A 24,774-nucleotide genomic window follows, 5' to 3' on the forward strand; every position below is an offset into this window, starting at 1 on the left:
GTACCCACATGCGCCCCCTATACACATTATGCCTGCCTACTCTCCTGGAGACTCACGATTTTTATGGTAGTCCCCGCGGCCTTCGGAAGGCTAGCCACATCTTAGTGAAGCATGAAAAAACCCTCCAACAGAGGAAAGGGGGGTGGGGATGGGGGTGCTAAAAAAAAAGGTGTGATACGCCGCCGGTGGGGGTAGATAAATACCTTGAGTCGCTGGATACTCTTGGTTCCACACCGATTCTTCACCGCGTCGGAGAACACACCACCCTAGGAACTCAAGCAAGGCGTTCAGCAGGTACAACCGCTTATGTTTTATTTAGTGTAAATAGGACACAAATAATTAATGTGCACCCAAATGACAATAAGTGCTTTAAACAACTTGCTTATCTAATAACAATTGATATCCATCTAGCGGATTAGTACCCCAATAGGGTCAATAAACTATATAACGAATTCCACGACAATCTCCAGATCTCCAGTATACTGGGAAGTGGGTAGACTGATCTTGGTAACCGCCAACTGGGTCCTTACAAGCAACAGTATCCCCACTCGGCTATGCAATTATAAATGAATGGCCCTAGCCACCTAATACATATATCTACCGGGTACCCGACATACTATACATACCAAAGGCAAACAGTAACATGTCATATAACGTCAGAATCAACACAATAAATACAATGCTGGATGAATACCCTTCTTGGTGCGCACCCTGGTGAAGTGTTCCTGATTTTACAAGGTGAACACGGTAACGTTGAATCCGGAAAGGATTGGTTTCCCGGCAATAATCACTTAGGCCACAAGATGGCAGTGTTCCCTAGGTTAGGCCAATGTAATAGTAGTGCTTGCAACTTGCAGAACTTCTGGACTGAGATACTTTGAGGGTAAAGGATGATTCCCCTACTTAAATGGGGCCAGTGTGAATCCCTCCGGTACTGCAGGTGAAAAGAGGGTTGATCCCTGCCGCCGCCGCATGACCAGGACCCTGCTGGCTGCTGCACACAGACACGAACTAGCCGCAGCAGCATGTGGAGGAGGGAGGTAGGAGGACGACAAATGGAGGGAGCCGCCCAGGGCGCTCACGCTCCACAAAGGACCATGTTAGGAGCTGTGTGCAGTTGGGCATGCGCTCAGCCCTCCAGTGGCCATGTTTTTGGTATATAAAACAAGCAGCGGATGGTGTAATGGTTATAGCATTACTACCTCACAGCACTGAGGTCATGGGTTCTATCCCCACCATGTGTTATATATACAGGGCAGTACAGATGGTGTAATGGTTACATTACTGCCTCACAGCACTGAGGTCATGGGTTCTATTCCCACCATGTGTTACATATACGGGGCAGTACGGATGGTGTAATGGTTATAGCATTACTGCCTCACAGCGCTGAGGTCATGGGTTCTATCCCCACCATGTGTTATATATACGGGGCAGTACGAACGGTGTAATGGTTATATTACTGCCTCACAGCACTGAGGTCATGGGTTCTATCCCCACCATGTGTTATATATACAGGGCAGTACAGATGGTGTAATGGTTACATTACTGCCTCACAGCACTGAGGTCATGGGTTCTATTCCCACCATGTGTTATATATACGGGCAGTACGGATGGTGTAATGGTTATAGCATTACTGCCTCACAGCACTAAGGTCATGGGTTCTATCCCCACCATGTGTTATATATACGGGTCAGTACGGATGGTGTAATGGTTAGCATTACTGCCTCACAGCGCTGAGGTCATGGGTTCTATTCCCACCATGTGTTATATATACGGGGCAGTACGGACAGTGTAATGGTTAGCATTACTGCCTCACAGCACTAAGGTCATGGGTTCTATCCCCACCATGTGTTATATATACGGGTCAGTACGGATGGTGTAATGGTTAGCATTACTGCCTCACAGCGCTGAGGTCATGGGTTCTATCCCCACCATGTGTTATATATACAGGGCAGTACAGATGGTGTAATGGTTCCATTACTGCCTCACAGAGCTGAGGTCATGGGTTATATCCCCACCATGTGTTATATATACGGGGCAGTACGGATGGTGTAATGATTAGCATTACTGCCTCACAGCACTGAGGTAATGGGTTCTATCCCCACCATGTGTTATATATACAGGGCAGTACGGATGGTGTAATGGTTAGCATTACTGCCTCACAGCGCTGAGGTCATGGGTTCTATCCCCACCATGTGTTATATATACAGGGCAGTACAGATGGTGTAATGGTTAGCATTACTGCCTCACAGCACTGAGGTCATGGGTTCTATTCCCACCATGTGTTATATATACGGGGCAGTACGGATGGAGTAATGGTTATAGCATTACTGCCTCACAGCACTGAGGTCATGGGTTCTATTCCCACCATGTGTTATATATACGGGGCAGTACGGACGGTGTAATGGTTAGCATTACTGCCTCACAGCGCTGAGGTCATGGGTTCTATCCCCTCCATGTGTTATATATACTGGGCAGTACGGATGGTGTAATGGTTAGTATTACTGCCTCACAGCACTGAGGTCATGGGTTCTATCCCCACCATGTGTTATATATACGGGGCAGTACGGCTGGTGTAATGGTTAGCATTACTGCCTCACAGCGCTGAGGTCATGGGTTCTATTCCCATCGTGTGTTATATATACGGGGCAGTACGGACGGTGTAATGGTTACATTACTACCTCACAGCGCTGAGGTCATGGGTTCTATCCCCACCATGTGTTATATATACGGGGCAGTACGGATGGTGTAATGGTTACATTACTGCCTCACAGCTCTGAGGTCATGGGTTCTATTCCCACCATGTGTTATATATACGGGGCAGTACGGACGGTGTAATGGTTAGCATTACTGCCTCACAGCGCTGAGGTCATGGGTTCTATCCCCACCATGTGTTATATATACAGGGCAGTACAGATGGTGTAATGGTTCCATTACTGCCTCACAGAGCTGAGGTCATGGGTTCTATCCCCACCATGTGTTATATATACGGGGCAGTACGGATGGTGTAATGGTTAGCATTACTGCCTCACAGCACTGAGGTCATGGGTTCTATCCCCACCATGTGTTATATATACAGGGCAGTACGGATGGTGTAATGGTTAGCATTACTGCCTCACAGCGCTGAGGTCATGGGTTCTATCCCCACCATGTGTTATATATACGGGGCAGTACGGATGGAGTAATGGTTATAGCATTACTGCCTCACAGCACTGAGGTCATGGGTTCTATTCCCACCATGTGTTATATATACGGGGCAGTACGGACGGTGTAATGGTTAGCATTACTGCCTCACAGCGCTGAGGTCATGGGTTCTATCCCCACCATGTGTTATATATACAGGGCAGTACGGATGGTGTAATGGTTATAGCATTACTGCCTCACATTACTGAGGTCATGGGTTCTATCCCCACCATGTGTTATATATACTGGGCAGTACGGATGGTGTAATGGTTAGTATTACTGCCTCACAGCACTGAGGTCATGGGTTCTATCCCCACCATGTGTTATATATACGGGGCAGTACGGCTGGTGTAATGGTTAGCATTACTGCCTCACAGCGCTGAGGTCATGGGTTCTATTCCCATCGTGTGTTATATATACGGGGCAGTACGGACGGTGTAATGGTTACATTACTACCTCACAGCGCTTAGGTCATGGGTTCTATCCCCACCATGTGTTATATATACGGGGCAGTACGGATGGTGTAATGGTTAGCATTACTGCCTCACAGCGCTGAGGTCATGGGTTCTATCCCCACCATGTGTTATATATACAGGGCAGTACGGATGGTGTAATGGTTAGCATTACTGCCTCACAGCGCTGAGGTCATGGGTTCTATTCCCACCATGTGTTATATATACGGGGCAGTACGGACAGTGTAATGGTTAGCATTACTGCCTCACAGCACTAAGGTCATGGGTTCTATCCCCACCATGTGTTATATATACTGGGCAGTACGGATGGTGTAATGGTTAGCATTACTGCCTCACAGCGCTGAGGTCATGGGTTCTATCCCCACCATGGCTCTAACTGTGTGGAGTTTGTATATTCTTCCTGTACTTACGTGGGATTCCTCAGTGTACTCAATTTCCTCCCACAATCCAAAAATATACTGTAGGTTAATTGGCTTCCAACAAAAAATTAACCCTACAATGTCTCTGTGTGCGTGTACATGTGGTAGGGAATATAGATTGTAAGCTCCACTGGGGCAGGGACTGATGTGAATGTTCAAATATTCTCTGTACAGCGCTGGGGAATATGTGTGCGCTATATAATAACTGGTAATAATATTCTCTGTACAGTCCTGCGGAATATGTGTGTGCTATATAACTGGTAATACTATTCTCTGTACAGTCCTGCGGAATATGTGTGCGCTATATAATAACTGGTAATAATAGTCTCTGTACAGCGCTGCGGAATATGTGTGCGCTATATAAGAAACTGCTAATAAATAAATAATAAATTTAAAGCTACATAATGCTGGGCAGTCTAATGGGTGGTCCGGTGCACCCCTGGACCACCCCTTAGATTCGCCTATGGCAACGGATACTTTTTCAAGATACCGTGACTGGTCTAGGTTTCCTTATTTATAGTGCCTCTGTAGCTCATTATAAATTACACCTGTTGAATTAGGTGTTTCATCTGCAGATAGTCACAAACTGACACAAAATAAATGAAAATAAACTAATAAACATATTAAAATAAAGACAATTGTTCTGATGCAGATTACATCTCCTCTCCTTCAGCACTGTATGGGCTACAAATCATGTCCAGGCTTCCAGCATTGTCTGTTCATACTTTATGAAGTAGGGATAGCCATCAAATCCTTCGCCATCGATGGTGCCATTGTTCCTTAAATGATGGCATGAAATCACTGTTGGTTCTAACCACTGATGGTCCTACCTGCTTGGACCAATCAGGAAAAGAGGGTAGCGGTTAAGTGGTGAGCCAATAAGGAAAGGTGACAGTGATGAGTGTCGAGAGATGGGCCAGTCTAAGCATTGTGTCCCCTGTGTTGGGAACAAAAATACCATTGTTGTGTCACTGCTGCCAATAATGGAGAACATTACATCTCTACCAGTAATAGCAGTACCATTGCCTATGCTAGTGGTGGAACTTGTTGATTGAACATTGGCCGGAATATAAGCCTTGTGCTTCGGGGACTGCTACACGTCAAAGGCCCTGCATCAGCTGCTAGTTCCAGCGTCTGAACAGTATTGATAATGATTTTATTATCTTGTAGATCGAATATCTGCTAAAGAAACTGACGGAAGCTATGGGCAGTGGCTGGCAACAGGCCTTATTCGAGGACTACAAAATCGGCCTTCATGACAAGCCAAGTGGACTGTCCGTCTGGGAGCTGATCGAGCTGATTGGGAGCGGACAGTTCAGTAAAGGCACTGACTTCACCACTGTGTCCATGGCGATCAACGAAGTGTTTAACGAACTTGTTTTGGACATCCTTAAACAGGTAACGGTATACAACGGCATCTCCCTGTACACCACTGGGCCCCATGGCTAAATTGTTGTAGGGGCCCAGTGTGTTGTGGGTGCCCAGCATGGTGTTCCCACTCTGTTTCAAACAATGATGCAACTGAATGCGCCAACTGGTAACAACGCCCTCCGTTGTACCCCCCCTCTTCCCCTCGCCATAGGATAAAGCGGTAATGTGTATGGGTCTGTGGGGGAGATGTTTCAAACCTAAAGAGAAGTTGCCTGTAAAAATAATTTATCAAGTACAATGTAATAGGTGATTTGTTGCTATAATCATCTAGGGTGAAATTTAATAGGGTGAGAGATTTGGTAAGAATTTAAGCTCCAGTTTTTTAAAGCGGCAATCATTTATACTGCAGAACCAGTTTGATTTTGCAGTGTAAAGGTCCATACACACTGGGCGGCTATGCCCAGCGTGTATGGACAGCGATGATGACAATCATCGCTGCAGGGAAAGCTGCTCAGTGCATACACACTGAGCGGCTTTCCCCCTGCCCGGCGCCAACGGAGGGGGGAGGACGGCGTTGTATAGCGGAGCGCTATGCAAAGCAGTCCTGAAAGCCGCTCGTCTGCAGGTATAACCAGCAGATGAACGGCTTTCCCGGCGATGTTGCGGGAGCGCGCAGCAGCGGTCATCGCCAGGCCATACACACTGGGCGGCTTTGAGCTGAGAGCCGCTCAAACCTGCTGTTTTGAGCGACTTTCAGCTCAAAGTCGCCCAGTGTATATGGGCCTTAAGTGATTGCCGCTTTAAAAAAACTGGAGATTTCTTACCGAATCTCTCACTTACTGAATCTCTCATCCTATTAAATTTCACCTCTATTGTCTTTTGATGCATCTCCGCCATAGACTTAAAAAAAAAAAAGTTTTTTAAAAATATCACGACAGCAAATAAGTGTTTAATGCTCTAAAACCCGACACTGATTTTCATCAATTTAAAATCGATTAAGATTGGCTTTAAGAAATCCCCTCCTAGATTCTCCTGGGTCTTTGATCTTTTGTCCATAAAAACCTGGATTCTACCCAGTTTCCTAAAAAGTATCAATTATCAGTGGGGAGTTATTCTAAAATGTATACCTTGTTTAATATCTATCTATTACTGATTCTACTACTTAAGGCATGATCTGTATTATCTGTATTCTAAATAGATTCATCCACAATTCTCTGCCAGTTCCCAAATATGCCAAAATACTTCAAAAGAACAGGACAATGGACATTATTACGGTCCATTCGCAGGACCGCGTACGTTCGCAGGATTCGCTTTGTGCGTGAGCATTTCTGCACCTGTGCATGTGCTGGGTGCATGCGGCCATGGCGAACAAACTGTTCGCCGGTGCACGCACCCATCCTTCCGAGCGGAGGGCGCGGGGCGTTGGGCAGCCCATTATCATATGGAAATGCCCAGCGTTTCATGGGCATTATCATGAGAACGGTAGGCGTTCTCATGCTAATGTGCCGATGATGCAAATGTGGGGGGCGGGCAGCTGACATCAGTGCGAATATACGTGCCTTGTGATTAGTGGGCTGGCTGGCGTACCACCATTCACAAGACAAGGATGCGAATTCACATCATATGATCAACCAGAATCACCCCCAATGTATAACAGAGGAAACCTGTCAAGCCTCAAACTTACACAGAGTTGATGTACCAGGAATTGCGAACGGATTTGCGCATGGATTGTGGTTAGAGATCCGTTCGCAATTTTGATTGGTGCGTGTTTTCTTCGTGTCTGGGCGGCAGCTTTCTACTCGCAGTCATCTGCAGCTGCTCTGATTAGCGATCCACGCTGAATTATTCCCTATATCATAAATCTGTGTATTCTTTTCTCATATAACTCTGGCGCCCTCTGATGGTGAATGGGGCAAACTACAAGTTGATTTACCAAATTCAAACTAATTTCATTGATTGTCTGTTTACCTTAGTTCTAGGTAACCCGTATAATGACCGGAATGCTGGTTTAAATGAAAAAAAAAAAAATATTGAAGTTATTGTCTAACTCTTTCATTGGTTCCCATTCACTCAGAGTGCAAGCTCCTCAACCTCCTATATGAGGGTATGGGTCGTAGGGTCGACTGCATAAAGGTTGACATGTATTATGTTGACCACTGAAGGGTTTAGGATGAAACCTGAAATAGGTCAACATGGTCTGAAGGTCGATAATAGGAAGGTCGACAGTCAAAATGTCGACATGAGTTTTTTCAGTCTTTGCCCCAAATGTCATCATAGTCGACATGGATACCGTCTAAGTGTACCACGTCCCCTCGATTGGCTAGCTGCGCTCGGCACCACGTCGTAGTGGATGGTAAGGTATGAAATACCGCCAGCCGGCACGTATCAGCTCAAAAAACCATGAAAAACCTTTTGACTCTCCACCTTCCCATTGTCAACCTAGTGCTTGTGTCGACCGTAGCCATGTAGATCTATTTTAGGTGTCGACCTTCAGTGGTCAACCTAATACATGTCAACCTTAATAGTGTCCACTTAATGACCATATCCTCTATATAAAGCCCACAGTCCCTCCAGCCATGTTTCTGCCCTCTTCTGCTGTGTACACACGGTGCTTGCGGTAACGGTATTTCCTGCCCAGGCCGGGAAATCAGAACTGACTGCCGCTCCTTCCTCCTGACAGGGGTATCTGTGGAAGAAAGGGCACAAGCGGAAGAACTGGACGGAACGGTGGTTCGTCCTGAAACCTAATGTGATGACGTATTATGTCAGCGAAGATCTGAAGGACAAAAAGGGAGATATTAATCTGGACGGCAGCTGCTTTGTAGAGGTAAAACTGTTGGTATATTGATTGTGTCCCATGACAGCCCGTACTAGACGATGTCAGAGGCTGAGACTTTTTAGTCATATTTGCATATCATCTGATATCTCTGCTATGATCTCTGTACTGACTGTAGAAGATATCTCCCACGTTACCACTGGGCAGTTTTGGGCATGGGCCGGCACAGCCCATGGGGAATGCCCACCGTTTCATTGGCGTTCCCATGAAAACCCTGGGAGGTCCCATGGTAGTGGCCCAGTGACGCGGGGTGTGTGTGTAAATCATCCATTTGCAGCCGGACAAGGTTTTGCGGCGTGCAAGGGGGGGGTGGCAGGCAGCCACGCGGGCGGCGTGTGGTGGACTCGCAATGCAGCGAAATTTGCAGCCTTGGGAGTCAACCAGAATAAGGTCCTTAATCTGGTGGGTTACAAATATTACTAAGATTTAATCAAGTCCAGATCAGTGGTCTCTCCCAGAGCCAGCACAGGTCAGCACAGGTCAGCACAGGCCAGCACAGGTCAGCACAGGTCAGCACAGGCCAGCACAGGTCAGCACTGGTCAGCACTGGTCAGCACCGGTCAGCCGCACCAAGGCATCAAACTAGAGAGAGAATTGTTACATTAGTAAGAACTAAGCTGCAGCTGTGATTGGAGAGTTTTCCATAAGTGAGAGATAGTAATTTGGGTGTTAATAAGTGTTATAAAATGACAATTCAAGTGCAAAAAAGTGCTAGATTAAGTGTTACAAACTGATGCCCCCAAGGCAGTTCGACCACAACTATCCTAGGGGCAGTGACGTAGTGCCGAATTTTGCGCCCCCCCCCCCCAACCCCCCGCCGCAAAATGTTGGCCCTCTCACCCTCTCCCCCCCTGTCTTACCTGTCCGCGTTCGTGGCCAGGAGTTGGGACCGCAGATCTACTTTGCACTCCTAGCCTCCTCTGGGCTCCGAGTCCTTATGACAAAATGTCCCTCAAAAAATGGCCGCCCCCTTACAGCAGACCGTTTTGAAGGATGCTAGAGGAGGCCGCTGCTGCCCCCTCTAGCATCCTAAATACTGTCTGCTGTAAGGGGGCGGCCATTTTTTGAGGGACATTTTGTCATAAGGAGCTAGGAGGCGGCTAGGAGCACCGGGACGCAGACAAAGTAGGTCCCGGCTCCCGGCCAAAAACGCGGCATGGCTCCCGCAGACCCTGGCACCCACATTACTCAGCGCCTCCCCGCCACCGTGGGGTTTGCCGCACGGTGGCTACACCACTGCCTAGGGGGCCCCATGAGAATCAGTGCTGGTTCTCCGCTATTCTGCTTCTTCTTATGGGATACAGGGATCCATGCTGGAAGAATTTTATATATTTTCTATTTACGGATTTTGCTCTATCATCCGTGTTGGGAGGTTTTTCTAATTATGGACTGAAAAAATAATATATTTCTCTTAAAATTAATGAGCAGCTACCACTAAATGCATAGGGTTTCAGACGCGAGTCATCTGGTACCTCCCCAGACCGAGCCTGAAATCATACCTCCCAATTTTGTAGCTTCGCCGCGCGAGTGTCCAAAAAGGGGCGTGGCTTATGTAAATGATGGGCGCGGTTTATGCAAATGAACCGTGTCCCCGTTTTTGGCCGGGAATAGACGCTGTGCAAATTGGGGGGCTCCCAACTGCCCCCCGCAGCGGGACACCTCCGGCCGCGGGTGGGACAGCGGGACAGGACCCGGTAATCGGGACTGTCCCGCTGAAATCGTGAGTGTTGGGAGGTATGTGAAATATCTATTGTGTGTAAATATTACTGATTCATTGTTTTTACCTAATCACAATGAGTTCTGTGACCCAATGCGTCAGTCAGCTCCTCTTCATCAACCAATCACCATCTGATCAATAATTTACAGTCACTATTAAATGCACTCATAAAAAGGGAAAAGAGAGGACAAACAATGGTGGTGACACCTGACTAAATGGTCTGTGTTCATCCCCATCTGAACGACCCAGTGTACAATTACAATGAGAAGCAAGAACGCGTTTCAGGGGATTATTGTACATCACATGTATTTAAATGTACTCGTATCTGTTTGACGAATTGGCTGCACTTTACCAGAGAAGCAGAACTGTTATGGGGAGTGAGTCAGTGGCCTTATCAGAGATGGTGGGGTTCTAGTGTACAGCCTAAGGCTGGGGTATTCAATATGCAGCTCCCCCCAGCAGCTGTGGAACCTCAACTACACATCCCAGCATGACCTACAGTACCACATGCTAAAATGGAGAGAATCCCCAGTTATAGGAAAGATCTGTAAAATGAAATAATATGTAATATAAATATATATAATTCAAAAACATGATTATTTCATTGCAATTTGGTAATTTTGTTTAATTATTACATTTTTTTTTTTGAATTTTATTAATTTTATGAGCGATATAAGTTTCTGGTTATAATGATGATTTATGTTTTTTTCCCCAGTCATTACCGGACAGGGATGGTAAAAAGTGTCTGTTCCTTGTAAAGTGTGTGGAGAAAAGCTACGAGATTAGCGCATCAGATAAGAAGAAGAAACAGGAGTGGATTCAAGGTAGCAAATCGGATGGTGTACATGAAATATCCCAAGGGCCCCTGTAGTTGTGTAAAAATACACCCAGTCGTCCGCCTCGCATGTATGCGGGTGCCTGCGCACACTGTGGGGGGGCTGCCCTAATTAACTGGGACCACCCCTTTCATAATTTGGGTAGATCAGGTCCAAATGTAATAGGGTGTGAGAATCAGAAAGTGGAAGATTTTGGAAGAGTTTTCCCATTTTGTTAAAGCGGCAATCATTTACACTGAAAACCCAGGTTGCTTTTGCCATGTAAATGATTGCCGCTTTAATAAAATGGGAAAACTCTTCCCAAATCTCTAACTTTCTGATTCTCACATCCTACTACATTTGGACCCAGGTTTTTACAATGTGTCGTGTTTGTGTATTTAACTGTTGTATTGCAAGGTTGTTTGTGCCCCTACAAATGCAGTTACTTGTGTCAAATATACCAAATAATTAGCAACTCTTAATTACTTAGCCGCTTCTACAAAACTGCCCTTTATTGGTTAAAAATGAGGGCCTGCGATGCATTGGTAGCCATGGAACCGCCCTGACAAGTGGCATTTTCTGAATTGCCTTAAATCTCCTTTTTGCATGGCAGAGTGATACAGAGTATGATTAGCATCAACCCGACACACCCAGCTCCACCAATCAGCATAAGAATACATCTACCCCCCACAGACATCACCATGTTAATATGGGCCCCAATGGGTGCATGGGGTCACAGAAGGGGCATATGCGCTATGGGGATTATTGACACACATTCATTACTCACTCCCTACCGCCATTAGACTATTAGATCATTGCCGTGAGAGAGGGACAATATGCCAGAGCCATGTAGCCAATCAACAGCCTTCAAAGCATTAGTAAATTACCACAATAATAAGCTCAACGTGTTCTCCGCAGCTGTCCAGACAGTGGTCAAGCTGCAAAAGATAGGACTGTCCTCGCCACACAGAGACGCGCGGCAAAAGCGGAAAGCCCTGCGCAAGAAGCAACAGGCTGAGCAGGAGGAGCTGGAGCAGAAGATGAAGGACCTTCAGACATCGAATGAGATGAAACAACAGGAGATGGAGCTAATGAGGACGGTAAGAGTGCTCGAGGGACCCCGGAGATCCCTCTCCAGTAATTGGTTTTCCATAGGGTCATCTGTATGAAACCGAGTTGCTGGACTTTGTATCTTCTCCAAAAAATAATTCCAGGTCCACGGGACCCGTTGTCTTGCAGAGCTAACATAAAGTGGGAAGTGGGGGCCTATGTGGGTCTTATTTATATGTGACTCGGGTCCATTTGTATCCTGTAAATATACTCTTTGCTTGTGTCAATACATACTGTATGTAAAAGATGACTTTGCATTGTGTATATACAGCAACTTCAGGACGCCGCGACCCGCGCCGAGTTGGAGGAGAAGAAACGACTTGAGACCCACATGGAGCTACAGGATCGATTCAAAGAGGATCTTCAACGGGAACAACTGGTAATTCATAGGGAAGAATGAACTTGATTGAAGAAAATAACAAAGTAGCGCCCAATAGGCAACCAATGGGCACGGTTACCAATATGTTTTTGGAATAAAAGACAAGTCTAAAAAAATCCTCCAATTTCAGTCTTTTCCCTTGTTTATTTTATGTCACCAACAACTCTGCACATACCTGAATTAAGGATGATCCTCTCCTCCGCCTCGTGGTCCTGTATCTTTATTAGTCCTCTCCAGGGCATCATGTGACTTCAGCTGCCCGTCCCCGGAACTCTTCCTCCCACCCAGATGCCAATGGGATCGCCCGGTGTTCCCATGGCTCAGCACCGCCCCCATCCCTCCCTCCCTACTGCAAACAACCCGGAGGCCATTCGTAGTCAGAGTTTGCACATGCGCAGAAATTCTCATGCGCAAACCCCCACCATTGGGGCAGGGGCCGAATTCGGTTCACTAAGCGTGAACCCGAATCGGGCCCTTAATTATATTGACTCTTCAAAGCCAACTGCGAGACCTGAAACTGAACAGTTCTGCTCAGTAAACTAACCCCCATTCACTGACACTGCCTTATCCCATGTGACCATGCCTTCCTCCTCAGCTGCCCCCTACCCCAGCCTGTTCATTAGGTAATCAGTCCTGCACAGGGACAGAATGATTTTCCTGCTACTGATCTGGCCCAAGACTTGCAGCGGCCCCTGACTGGTATGTAGTGGCCCCTGCCTGTCATGTTGCGGTCTCTGACAGTGAAAATAAACACAATAGTCTTCTGTTTGTACCGCAACAAGGAACAATTTCATATTGAAACAATTATTCCTCCATAGATTCGACAACAAATGGAAAAACAGGTAGCAGAGAAATCTTCGGAATTAGAACAATATTTAAAGAGAGTTCGCGAACTTGAAGAAATGTATCACAGCCTGCAGGAGGCGCTAGATGACGAGAAACAAGCTCGCCTTGCAGAAGAGAATGCCAGGCTTCTTCAGACAAGGTGAGAGACTCCATGCAAGGTGTTGGCGTAACGGTTAGAATTACTGCCTCACAGCACTGAGGTTTTGGGTTTAAATCCCACCAAACAGTCCTAACTGTAGGACCTTCCCGTGCTTGTGTGGGTGTCCTCTGGCTGTTCTGGGTTCCTCACATATCCTGTTGTAGGGAAGGGTTTGGTTCATTAGGTCAACAGTGTCTAGATTGGTGTATACATTTTGTCACTCCCGATCATAGTCCACATGGATGGAAAAAACATGAAAAAAAATCAAACATTTAAAACAAAATTGTGAAAAACCTCTGTTGACCATATACTGTGTTTACAATTAAAATGTAACCTTTATTTAATTAGATAGATAAAATGTAGTGAAAATATAACAGACACAAGACATTAAACATATAACATGTAGTAAAAATGGATATCTTTATCCATGTGACGTGGGACCCCCGTTCCCTTACTAGTAATGTATTCACTTTCAATTAGTGTTCTGAGAAACTGTCTTTTAAATAAGCTTTATTAGGTACGGTATATTAGGGAATAAGTCTCCGTATAGTTAACTGTGTATGTGACACAGAGTACAGATGGTAGCGGCTAGAGCGCAATCATATATGCGGCATAGGAGCACAATGCTCGATCACGATTGTGCCTTGCGGCCGGTTAATGCCTCAGAAGTCAGGGGGTCGCAGTGCTACGCGTCACGCACTGCGCTTCCCTCGCTGACTCTGGTGCTATTTAAGACACACGGACCTAAAAAAATAATAATAATAATAAAAAAAAAAATATATATATATATATATGTATAATTAAGCTAGACAGATCAGAAATGCATTCAATGGGTAAAGGGAGTGGGGGGTAGCCACGAAGGTACGGTCGGCGTACGCTTCGCCACTAGCTTCGTCATTAAGGTTGTTAAGGTCCGTGTGTCTTAATAGCTCCACTAACACCAGAGTCAGCGAGGGATGCGCAGTGCGTGACGCGTAGCACTGCGACCCCCTGACTTCTGAGGCATTAACCGGCCGCAAGGCACAATCGTGATCGAGCATTGTGCTCCTATGCCGCATATATGATTGCGCTCTAGCCGCTACCATCTGTACTCTGTGTCACATACACAGTTAACTATACGGAGACTTATTCCCTAATATACCGTACCTAATAAAGCTTATTTAAAAGACAGTTTCTCAGAACACTAATTGAAAGTGAATACATTACTAGTAAGGGAACGGGGTTCCCACGTCACATGGATAAAGATATCCATTTTTATTACATGTTATATGTTTAATGTCTTGTGTCTGTTATATTTTCGCTACATTTTATCTATCTAATTAAATAAAGGTTACATTTTAATACGTATTCTTTGGGTGCACCACACAGTGACATCCCGTTTCTGTCCCCATGAACTTCTGCTCTAATCAGCTGTCCAGTGGTAGCACACCCAATACATACATGAGGGGCCGATACTTATGACGAAAACTTACCTCCTGTGCGATTGACATACCCATTTCCCCCTTCTCCCCTTCTATTGTGTTTACAATTATCAGATCTACCTTTGGACCATATTGAAATTTGGAAAATGTCGACCAATTGCATTTCAACCAATAGTGGCCATCCTACTGATTGTAGATCTTATTACCCCAGACCTAAAAAAAAATTAAGAATGCAGAGGGATCTATATACTCCTTCCAGCTGTCCATAGACCTAGTACGGCATTAAAATAACCATGACATTTTTACATCCATGCAATGTATTCATGGTGAAATAGGTTGTCATTTTTGGAAGTCATGGTTAATGGCTGTTGGATGGATGAAACTCAATGTAAATGGGTGATTTGTGTCATTCCCAGACTCCTGGAAGAGGAGGCAGCCAAGAGAGCGATGATGGAGGAACTGCACAGAGAGCAGGAGATGACCATCAAGATGACCGAGGCTGAGAAGAAAGAGCTGCAGAACAGCCAGGCCATTAAGGATCAAGCCCTGCAGGAGGCAATGCAGCAGTTGGAGCAGCTGGAGAATGAGCGGCTGGAGGCCCTGGAGCAGTACGAGGTGACCTTGTCCATCTTTGATGAATTGAATGTGGAGTAGAGGTGATTTAGGTCACTGCTAACAGCTGGAAGTCCACACATTTTTCACTACAAAAACATTGGCAAAAATCGCCTGAAAAATAGTTCGGCTTCTGGCAGGCGAATTTGACAGAACCATGCACAGATCAGTTAGATCCTTGTATGCTTCTGTCGGGGAAAGTGTTCAAAAGTAAAACTTTTACAAAAAAGGGTATGGGGTCCCTATTACATTTGGCCCTATGTTTGAACTTATCTCACTTCTCGCTCATGCTCATCCTCTCTGCAATGCCGACGTCTCTACTCCCCACCATTACCCACATCCTGCTCCCGCATCTCCTTTCTACCCACCTAATTGTACGGTCGCCTGTCTGAGACCTTCAGTGGAGAAGTGTGGTTTCTCCTTGGTGTCTTTCCAGAGACCACTCCTGAAGTCCTTACACTACGTTAAACTCAGGAGCACTGACTGTAGACACTAAGGGGGAAATTTACTAAGATGGGACTTCTATTTCAGATGGGATGTTGCTATGGGCAACCAATCAGATTATATCTATTATCTTCTAGAAGGTGCTAAATAAATAAGTAGGTTTTGATTGGTTGCACAAAGCAACATCGCATCTTCAATAGATCTCCCATAGTAAATAAACTCCCAAGACAGGGCTGGCAGAAGGACATTTGGCCTATGGGGGTTAAACCCTGAGGCACTGGAGGAGACGTATAAGTCAGGCAGCCTGCGCTACTATATCATATGGGTAGCAGCAGGCAGGCTTGACTTAGGGGGTCCCATATTAAGGACCATCCGCCTGACTGCAGCCTCTTGAAGACAGAGCCTTGTGTAGGTTTTTTTTTAAGCTGATTTCAAGATTCTAAATTCACCTCCAGACCCGATGTTTAATGTGAATATATCTTTCATTTCAGCAAGTGAAAAACAACTTGGTCCTGGCGACTAACAAGACGCGGAGCTGGAAGGACAAGGTGGCTCAGCATGAAGGATTAATCCGTCTTATACAGCCAGGTAAGGCTGGACAGGTCATGAGACAGGAGATAAGTGCAGGACCGACGAGAGCAACCACAGGTCCAAATACAGAGGGGGTGGTGCCAAATCTAGGGAGGCATGGTCATGGCTCCTTAATATTTACTTATAACAATATAGGGGTGTTGGAGGTCGCAAAGGGGGCACTTGTGGCTACAAAGGAGGACAATGTCCCAAGTTGGGCCCTTATGACAAGCTCAGACCTGGGTAATTAGTACCTGCTGCCCTACGTACTCTGGCCTGGTGGAAAATTAGAATGAAAGTGAAAACGTTACACACCCGAGAGGTCTAGCTTACTTACTTATTGAACCGCCAATGTATATATACAGCATATAGGATTTTATAAATGAATAATAATCATTCATCACCGAACACTCTTTTCAGGATCTAAGCAGCCAGTGATGACCACAAACTGGGGACCAGCTTCCTTCACCCAAGGGGAACTCCAGGAGCGAGAGAGGAACTGGCAGGAGAAGAAGAACACAGCCGCAGATTAGGAGCCTGTTACAGAGCAGAGCAGAAGGCAGAATACAGTCAGGAAGCCGCTGGGAGAGATCGTGGTTCTAGGATTTCCAACTTTGTATAAATTCCCAATATGCGCTCACTTTTAAAAAAAGGGAAAACATACGTAGTAAATGACTGAGTCGCTGCAATTGTTTTTCCACAACAATCTCACAGTAGAGGTTATAAATCACGTGACTGTATCCCTACCGGGAACATGGCGCATGGTGGTCCAGCAGAACCGTTATTGGTCGGACCAGCAACTATGAGATGGTCATCGCGGTCATCAAATCTGGACCTAAGGAGGCACTCCTGCGAAGGGGCACCGCAGTCTCTGTGGTTGTCAGTACTAAACCTTTAACAATAAGATATCTCATCCTAGAATAGGTGGGCTTTTGTGTTTGCGTTCCCTGCTGGACATTTTCATATTTTCCTGTTGTGTGTTTTGTTTTTTTATAATGTTGAATTGGAATCCAAAATTCTAATATTAATTTGTGAATGTCATTTCATGTGATAATAAGAATATGGTATGTTAACGGGATTCTTTCAGACGGCCTACTTCCATAAAATGTCACATGCAGAAATATTTCTGAGCTTTCCATTCCTTTAATGTGCGTGTCACCTGTAAACCATAATCAAGAACAAATACAATGTTTGGGAGTCTACGCAGGCCCAAGACCAGTCCTGTGCACTTGCAGAATGGATCTTGCCTTGTCATCCGCAGCCCCAGTGGCGTAACAATGGTACTGCTAAAAATGTCTCACCAAAAATGTCTGCCGCCTTGGAGGAGACAGATGCTAGAGGTCCTACTGGATAAATGTGCAGAGGTATGCAGTGATGAGTTCCACAGTGACCGTGTCACCAGCAGGGGCGTTTTAAGAGAGGAGGACGCTCCTGTGTCCATCCTCCTCCAGCTGGGCCACCTCCTCTCTGCCCGGAGTAGAAGCAGGGTCTGAGCACTAGAGCGCTCAGCCCCTACTACACATGCGCAGTTCTCTGGCAAAATGGTGCAGCGGACATTTTTCTGTAGATTTTCGCACCAGCAGCAGTGTGGATTCTAAACACTAGACTTCATTGTGCATGCGCAGGTTGCTGAAAAGTAGCCAACCCGCCATATTTCCTCCGTTGCTGGACAGGCAAGTATTTTAAAAAATGGGTGCATCGTGTGTGGTGTGGGCCCCTCCTGGGGGCCGTGTACACCCATTATAAATACGCCCATGGTCACCATCCCGACACAGCTGAAATACCAAGTGATAGTTCTTCTTATTCGTGGAACCAGTTCTAAGATTTTAACATTAGAAGAAAATTAAAGCACCAATACTGCACACCATTGAGCACCCCCCAAAAAAACGGTTCTGATTCCTGCTTTCCCCCCCACCCACTCACTTACCATGCTGTTATTAGTAGTATATGGGGTGTCATAGTTTAAGAAGACGAAGACAGAAAGTTATTGAATGGAGGATGGTACAGTTATTGAATACAATTGTAGGAGGTTGCAGCCCATAGCTAAACTCCACCACTTCTAAGGACTGATATGGAGGACAAACATTTTTGGTTTTGGTACAGTGCTGTGCAAATTGGTGGCACTGTGTTAAATACCCGATATTAATAATGGTGCTGTTGTACTTTTATTTTGCTTGCATCATGGTTGTCTCTCTTTGTCACCATCTAGTGGTTATTCTGAAGAATGCCAAGACTGCAAATGTTCACAGCCAAAACTTTTATTTCTTTACTTTTAACACTAGTAAGCATGCTCAAAGCAAAAGCTACGAAAGCTAGTCTGCTACCTTCTGTGTTTGTGCATGTGTGTGAAAGAGATGTAGTTTTACTCTCTGCCAGCAGATGGCAGTGTTTCAGAGACTCACGGACACTAGACATATATATATATATGTATATATAAAACAGATGCTGGTATCCAGCACTCCTGTCTACAGACAGCAATTGCCCCCGGTGCCCTCCAAAGGAAGATATACAGAGTTTGCCACGGCTGCTGGCGGCACTCGAATGAGGGACTTGACAACAAGAAGAAAAGAAACTGGAGCCGTGTACAGCTTGTTGCTAACCGTTTCGGAAAATTTAATTCCTTCTTCAGAGAACAAATTGTGAATACAGTGCACTTACCTATATGAGCTCTGTCAATACCGATTTATTATGATCAAAGAACAATAAGTGAAAAGCGTAGGTTACGTATTATGTCCGTAACCTGTGTACCCTTTATTCCTAGCTACGTGCGAACAAAACATAGCGCAGCATAGCGTACCTTTATCGTGTATTATACACGGTAGAACCAATGCAGTAATAGGAGATCCCTTCGCAGTACTTTGTCTCTAATCTGCGAATACACCTTATAAGGACAATGTCCGTAATACACCTTATCGCTAAATGCGAATAATAGACAAGACCACAGTATAAGGGTGAGGAGATAGGAACTCCGTAAATAGTGTATTTAGTCCCTAATGGACAAAAGGGGATTACAGAAATAGGAAAAACACAGGGTAACACGTGATGCAATTCTCTAACAATAATAAGTACTTTAAAAACACTTACAAAGATGCAGAAACAGATACAATCATAATCAGTCACATTACATAAAAGGGGGAATACAAATGTTTACCGTCAGGGAAAATAGTGCAGCGCAGTCCGGTCGGAGCTCGCTATATTCAGATTGAACTATAGCCCGGTCAATGGTCAGGGAAAGAAGCAGTGCCGAAGTGAACCAAGGCCGCCCTGGGTCACCTATCTTATAGGGTCAGAAGGGGGAGGTCAAAGGCCATTTCTATTGGTCAGGGTTCGTATGTCAAGTCCTCTGTGATTGGGGCAAAGTAATACAACTGGTTTGCAAAGGTGCAGGGGGGAAGGTGAACTTTGGAGTCCTTTGTGTGTTGGCCTCGTCGTCAGGGGTCGTAAATAGCAGCAAGAACCGGTTATAACTGGATTCTTTTGTCACACACATTTAAACAGAAATAGTCCTTGGATTATGGATTTTGTCCATAATTATCGGACCGTATGACTTGCGGATTATCCGCAATGACCGGAATACTGCGCATGGGAAATGGAACGTAACGGTACTAAACATTATACAGACGGAAGTATGCAATGCTGACTAAACTATGTGTAGTGCTCTAAACCTTTAATTAACTCTATTTTATTTGGTGTAAGTGTGGTACTATGAATTTATGTGTAATAGTATGGCTGCGCTTCTGGTCCACTTTGTCACACAGACTCGGGTATGTATACTTTATTTGCGCAACTCTGCGAACCAAAATGGTGGCCATACTATCCTAAAATGGCGTGTATAAAACTCGACATTGACAGCTCCCACGTGCTGCATGCTCCGGCGGCCCGGCTCCGGTGACAGAGGCAGACGTCATCGTGGCTGCGCCCTGCATCAGCCAGAGCGGGTTGCCATGGAGACCTGCGTAAACAATTAAGTGAAAAGAACGGGTAAGTATGGGGACACGCTCAGGAAAGGCTGAAAGACATGTAGGCATGTTGCAATGGGTAAACGTATACAATTCCCGTGCTGGAAGTGCATGGGGAAACAATGCTAAGCAGGTTCAGAATAAACAATGAAACAGAGTTATGGCATGTCACGGAATGTTGTACAGTAATGATGAAAACGAAATGAGAGAAAAGAGAGTGATAGAGGGAGAGAGATAAATCAAAAGCAGAGGCACATGTAACTTTAGATTGATAATGGTACTTTAACTGGCATGGATGAAATTCACAAGAAGCAGTTCAATGATAGATATTCATTAAGGCCCAATGGTGATATAGTATTAAGTTTGTAAATCCAAGCTGCTTCCCTTTGCAGCAAAAGTTTATTCCGATCACCAGCTCTGCCCTGGAAGGTGCTGTATCGGATCAACCGGTCGCACGCCACTTCAAAGATCACGGATATACGCTACCAAGAAAACAGGTTTTTGGAAATACTATATTCCCACTAGATGGCGCTGCCACACTCAACAGGGTTTTTCAATAAGGAACTTTAGAGAAGTATTTTGTACTTATAATTATTTAATAAACCATGGTATACATGATAAAATAGAAATTGCGCATTTCACATATAAAATATACACTCAAATATGACATACAGAACATACAACATACAACATATAATAGGCTTAGACACGGGCTGGCTATGAGGCTGTTTAGCTGCATGTATTGTTTTTCTATGAGACAATAAAGTTTGGCTGTGAGCAAATATTTACCAGTCCACAGTGAATAGTCCCACTTGTATCTTTAGGGTACAGGTACCAGATCCTATATCTGAGCAGGAACTGCCAAGAGATTTTGCAGTGGGCACTTCGTGGCGAGCGCAGCGGATACCTGTGAAGCCCGCGAGGGGACACGGATAGCTGTGAAGGTATCCACGTCCCCTCGCGGGACTCGGTGGTTCGCTGCGCTCGCCACGCTTTCTATTCTCAACTCCACGCCGACGTGGATAGTGGGAGTATGAAAAGGTCGTAGGACGCGTACCGCCGCCCCTCGCGGGCTCGCTGCATTCGCCATGCTTCGGGTTGGCGTTGATAGTGGGGGTGATACAGTGTGGAAAATGACATTTGGGGTGCATTTTACATGATTTCTGTCCATGATTTCTATGAAAAATGACATCGCATGCGATTTTTTTACAAATGCATTAAAAACCCGGTAAATCGCAACGCATCGCATGCCATTACATATGGCATGCGATGGGAGCCGTGATAGTATACAGGTACCCTATATTGCAGTGTAAAAATAAAGCAGTCAGTATTTTCCCTGCACAGAAACAAAATAACTCACCCAAATCAGTGCAGAGAGAATTAGATTTGGGTGAGTTATTTTGTTTCTGTGCAGGGAAAATACTGACTGCTTTATTTTTACACTGCAATATAGCTCTCACTTTGAAGTAAAACTCCACCCAAATCTAATTCTCTCTGCACATGTTACATCTGCCCCACCTGCAGTGCACATGGTTTTGTCCATCTAAGAAGGATTTTGTCAGAAAGAGTGAACTAGAATAAGACCCAAAGTCTCCAATTCCTGAGAGAACCCAGCACAATCTTATATCTGATACAACTAAGCGATGTTACTGTAATATCTTTCTGACAACTGTAATTAGGATAAGTACACCGTGCACCAACTGTTATTACGTGCCGCGGCGGTAATCCCCGGGAGAGCTTAGTGTGATCGCTTTAGCTTCTAATCACAAGGCGGAATAAAGAAGAACTAAATGAAGTAAGACACGGATATGGGCCCTCATTCAGGTTCATGCGCTCGCATGCACACATGCACGCAGTGCTACACTGCAAAACCGCTAGCACGCATCTTGCAGTCACGCCTATAAACTTGCCAACTCATACGTACGCACACATATCCCAAAAATAGGTGTGGTCTACCACGGCGTGCTATCAGAAATGCTCGCACGCCCCACCACATATCCACACGCACACGCACCACATTGTGCGTGCGAACATGTTTTCTGTGCGTAATGTTTTGCAGTATACACTTTTAAGCACGCAAGACACATGCACTCACCACATCAATCAATGATTTCACGCTCCTCAATTAAGTGGGATGGATGTAGAATTGATTCAATCTGCAAACCTCATTACTCACGCAGACAACCCCTTAACCTCGTTATTGTTTTCCATTAACGCATATTTCTACCTCAATAAAGTGTCTAATGTTCGATCTGTTGTTTTCTCATTACCTTTTTCGCGAATATGGTTGAATGTGTACCGATGTCCATAACAAACACATGTTAGATACGCATATCACACACTAACAATATGGTTACACATGTCATTCGTCACAAATGTACAGACACACACTCATACACCTTTATGTTGTATCAGAATTTGCGTGAAATGTCGCATATATGCTATTGAAATTTTCGCACTTCATTATCCAATACCGACTCGGCAATATTTTAGAAGGCTGGTTGATAGTTTGCCCACCATTGGCCAAAGTAGGGTCAAGAGTAGGCTGTGTGCTGGTCCCTGCCTGTGCTTGTGTTGGTGGTGGGTCAGCCTGCTTTTGCCTTTGCCACAGCTCCTCAGCTTGTCTGAGCCATAGCATCAATACACGCGCATACTGTATATACAGGACGTCTCCATGTAATGCATATTGTATGTATTGACGTGGTTATGTGTACGGTCTGCATATTTTAATTTTCGCAAACATATTGTTCTGTGAAGATGGACTAATAAAGTTATTACATTACAATTTTTTTGACCAATCAGACACCAGGCAAACTTATATATGTACCTGCAATTAATAACTGCGCCATTGGCAAGATGTCTTCTGGAAGGGCACCATCTTTTTCCCTGAGGGAGCTTGTGGCCCTGGTTCGGGTTATGGACCATCGGCTGGGTGGCAGGGGCCCCTGTGTGTCCAATGCAGAGAAGCGGCGGGCGTATAATGCAGCCCGCCGGTGAATCTTCCTTCGGACGGGCGTCAGGAGGACCTTAGGCCAGGTTGAGCGCCGGTGGTCCGACCTCCGCCGAAGGCAGCCGGAGCTGCTATGTTCTATTCGCCGCTACAATAGCCGATGTGAGTATTTTGTCATTGCTTTAAAAATGCGAAATATTATAGTGTTTATATAGCACATTTTTAATTAATATTTCGTTGTGCATTAGTCTATGGGTATATTATGTCTATGGTATGTCGGCCTATATATGGGCTGCTAGGTTCATATATGGTTGTGTAGTGGTATATATGGGTAGTGTGTATATGTCCATATATGGATGTAGATTAGTGTGCATTATTTTGATATAAATTATGTCATAATAAAAAATGTCACCTTTCCCATATATATCAAGTTTCTATGTTGTAATCTATACTAAATTATTCTTTCCTTTTCCCTTTCATATTCTGCCACCATCCCTGACTCCTGAACCATCATGGCCATTTCAGCTCAGGCCAGGGCACGCATCAGGGCCCGTCAGGAGGAGGCTGCGAGGGAGGCCATGGAGCAGGCCAGAGCTGCACGAGCCATGTCACCAGCCGCAAGCCAATCCACCTCCCACTCCCACACCTCCTCCCCCTCCACTTCCCCCTCCCACTCTGTGTGGTCAGAGACGTTGGGACCCCCTGGAGAGCACCCCATATCCCCATCCACCTCCACCACCCACACCTCCTCCCCCTCCACTTCCCCCTCCCACTCTGTGTGGTCAGAGACGTTGGGACCCCCTGGAGAGCACCCCATATCCCCATCCACCTCCACCACCCACACCTCCTCCCCCTCCACTTCCCCCTCCCACTCTGTGTGGTCAGAGACGTTGGGACCCCCTGGAGAGCACCCCATATCCCCATCCACCTCCACCACCCACACCTCCTCCCCCTCCACTTCCCCCTCCAACTCTGTGTGGTCAGAGACGTTGGGACCCCCTGGAGAGCACCCCATATCCCCATCCACCTCCACCACCCACACCTCCTCCCCCTCCACCACCCCTCCCCCCTTCAACCCACCACTACCCCCTTTTGAACCACCCTATTACTCCCCACCACCCTCCCCAAACCCCTCCCAAACCCCACCACACCCCAACACCTTGGACATGACACCCATCCCTCCAGCATCCCTCCTTTTGGCTCCATCCCCCAGCTACAGGCCAACCACCACCAGAGAGCAGGATGACAATGGCACCCGTAAGTAAAGAATGTGCATAATGGTGACACCCAAAATGCAACACATTACCAAACACAACATACACATATGTGATGGCCACATCATTCTTTGTCCCACATATACACTGCTGTCCTAGGCTAACCTGTGTGGTCTTGTCCTCCAGGTTCAAACAGCACTGTCAGTTTTGAATTGTGGTGTGTGGCCATGCCTGACCATGGCAGAAATTACAAGTTACAAACTTAGAAATCATCTTTTCCTTTATTTTCGAACAGTGTCTCCTATAGCAAACCATA

General features: G+C 45.6%; 1 protein-coding gene across 1 annotated transcript in view; it reads left to right on the forward strand.

The window, feature by feature from the left end:
- The window catches only part of SWAP70 (switching B cell complex subunit SWAP70), a 67,205-nt gene extending 49,747 nt beyond the window's left edge, over positions 1 to 17,458 (forward strand). Inside the window, exons 4-12 of the mRNA XM_083164706.1 lie at positions 5,246 to 5,473; positions 8,127 to 8,273; positions 10,715 to 10,823; positions 11,733 to 11,914; positions 12,196 to 12,303; positions 13,122 to 13,288; positions 15,126 to 15,324; positions 16,257 to 16,353; positions 16,756 to 17,458. Coding sequence (XP_083020832.1) covers positions 5,246 to 5,473; positions 8,127 to 8,273; positions 10,715 to 10,823; positions 11,733 to 11,914; positions 12,196 to 12,303; positions 13,122 to 13,288; positions 15,126 to 15,324; positions 16,257 to 16,353; positions 16,756 to 16,868 — 1,350 coding nt within the window. The 3' untranslated portion in view covers positions 16,869 to 17,458. The remainder of the gene's footprint in view (positions 1 to 5,245; positions 5,474 to 8,126; positions 8,274 to 10,714; positions 10,824 to 11,732; positions 11,915 to 12,195; positions 12,304 to 13,121; positions 13,289 to 15,125; positions 15,325 to 16,256; positions 16,354 to 16,755) is intronic.
- The last annotated feature ends 7,316 nt before the right edge of the window (positions 17,459 to 24,774 follow it).

Source organism: Crinia signifera, chromosome 11 (genome assembly GCF_055691185.1).
Source record: "Crinia signifera chromosome 11, ASM5569118v1, whole genome shotgun sequence".
In the NCBI taxonomy this organism is placed as follows: Eukaryota; Metazoa; Chordata; class Amphibia; order Anura; family Myobatrachidae; genus Crinia; species Crinia signifera.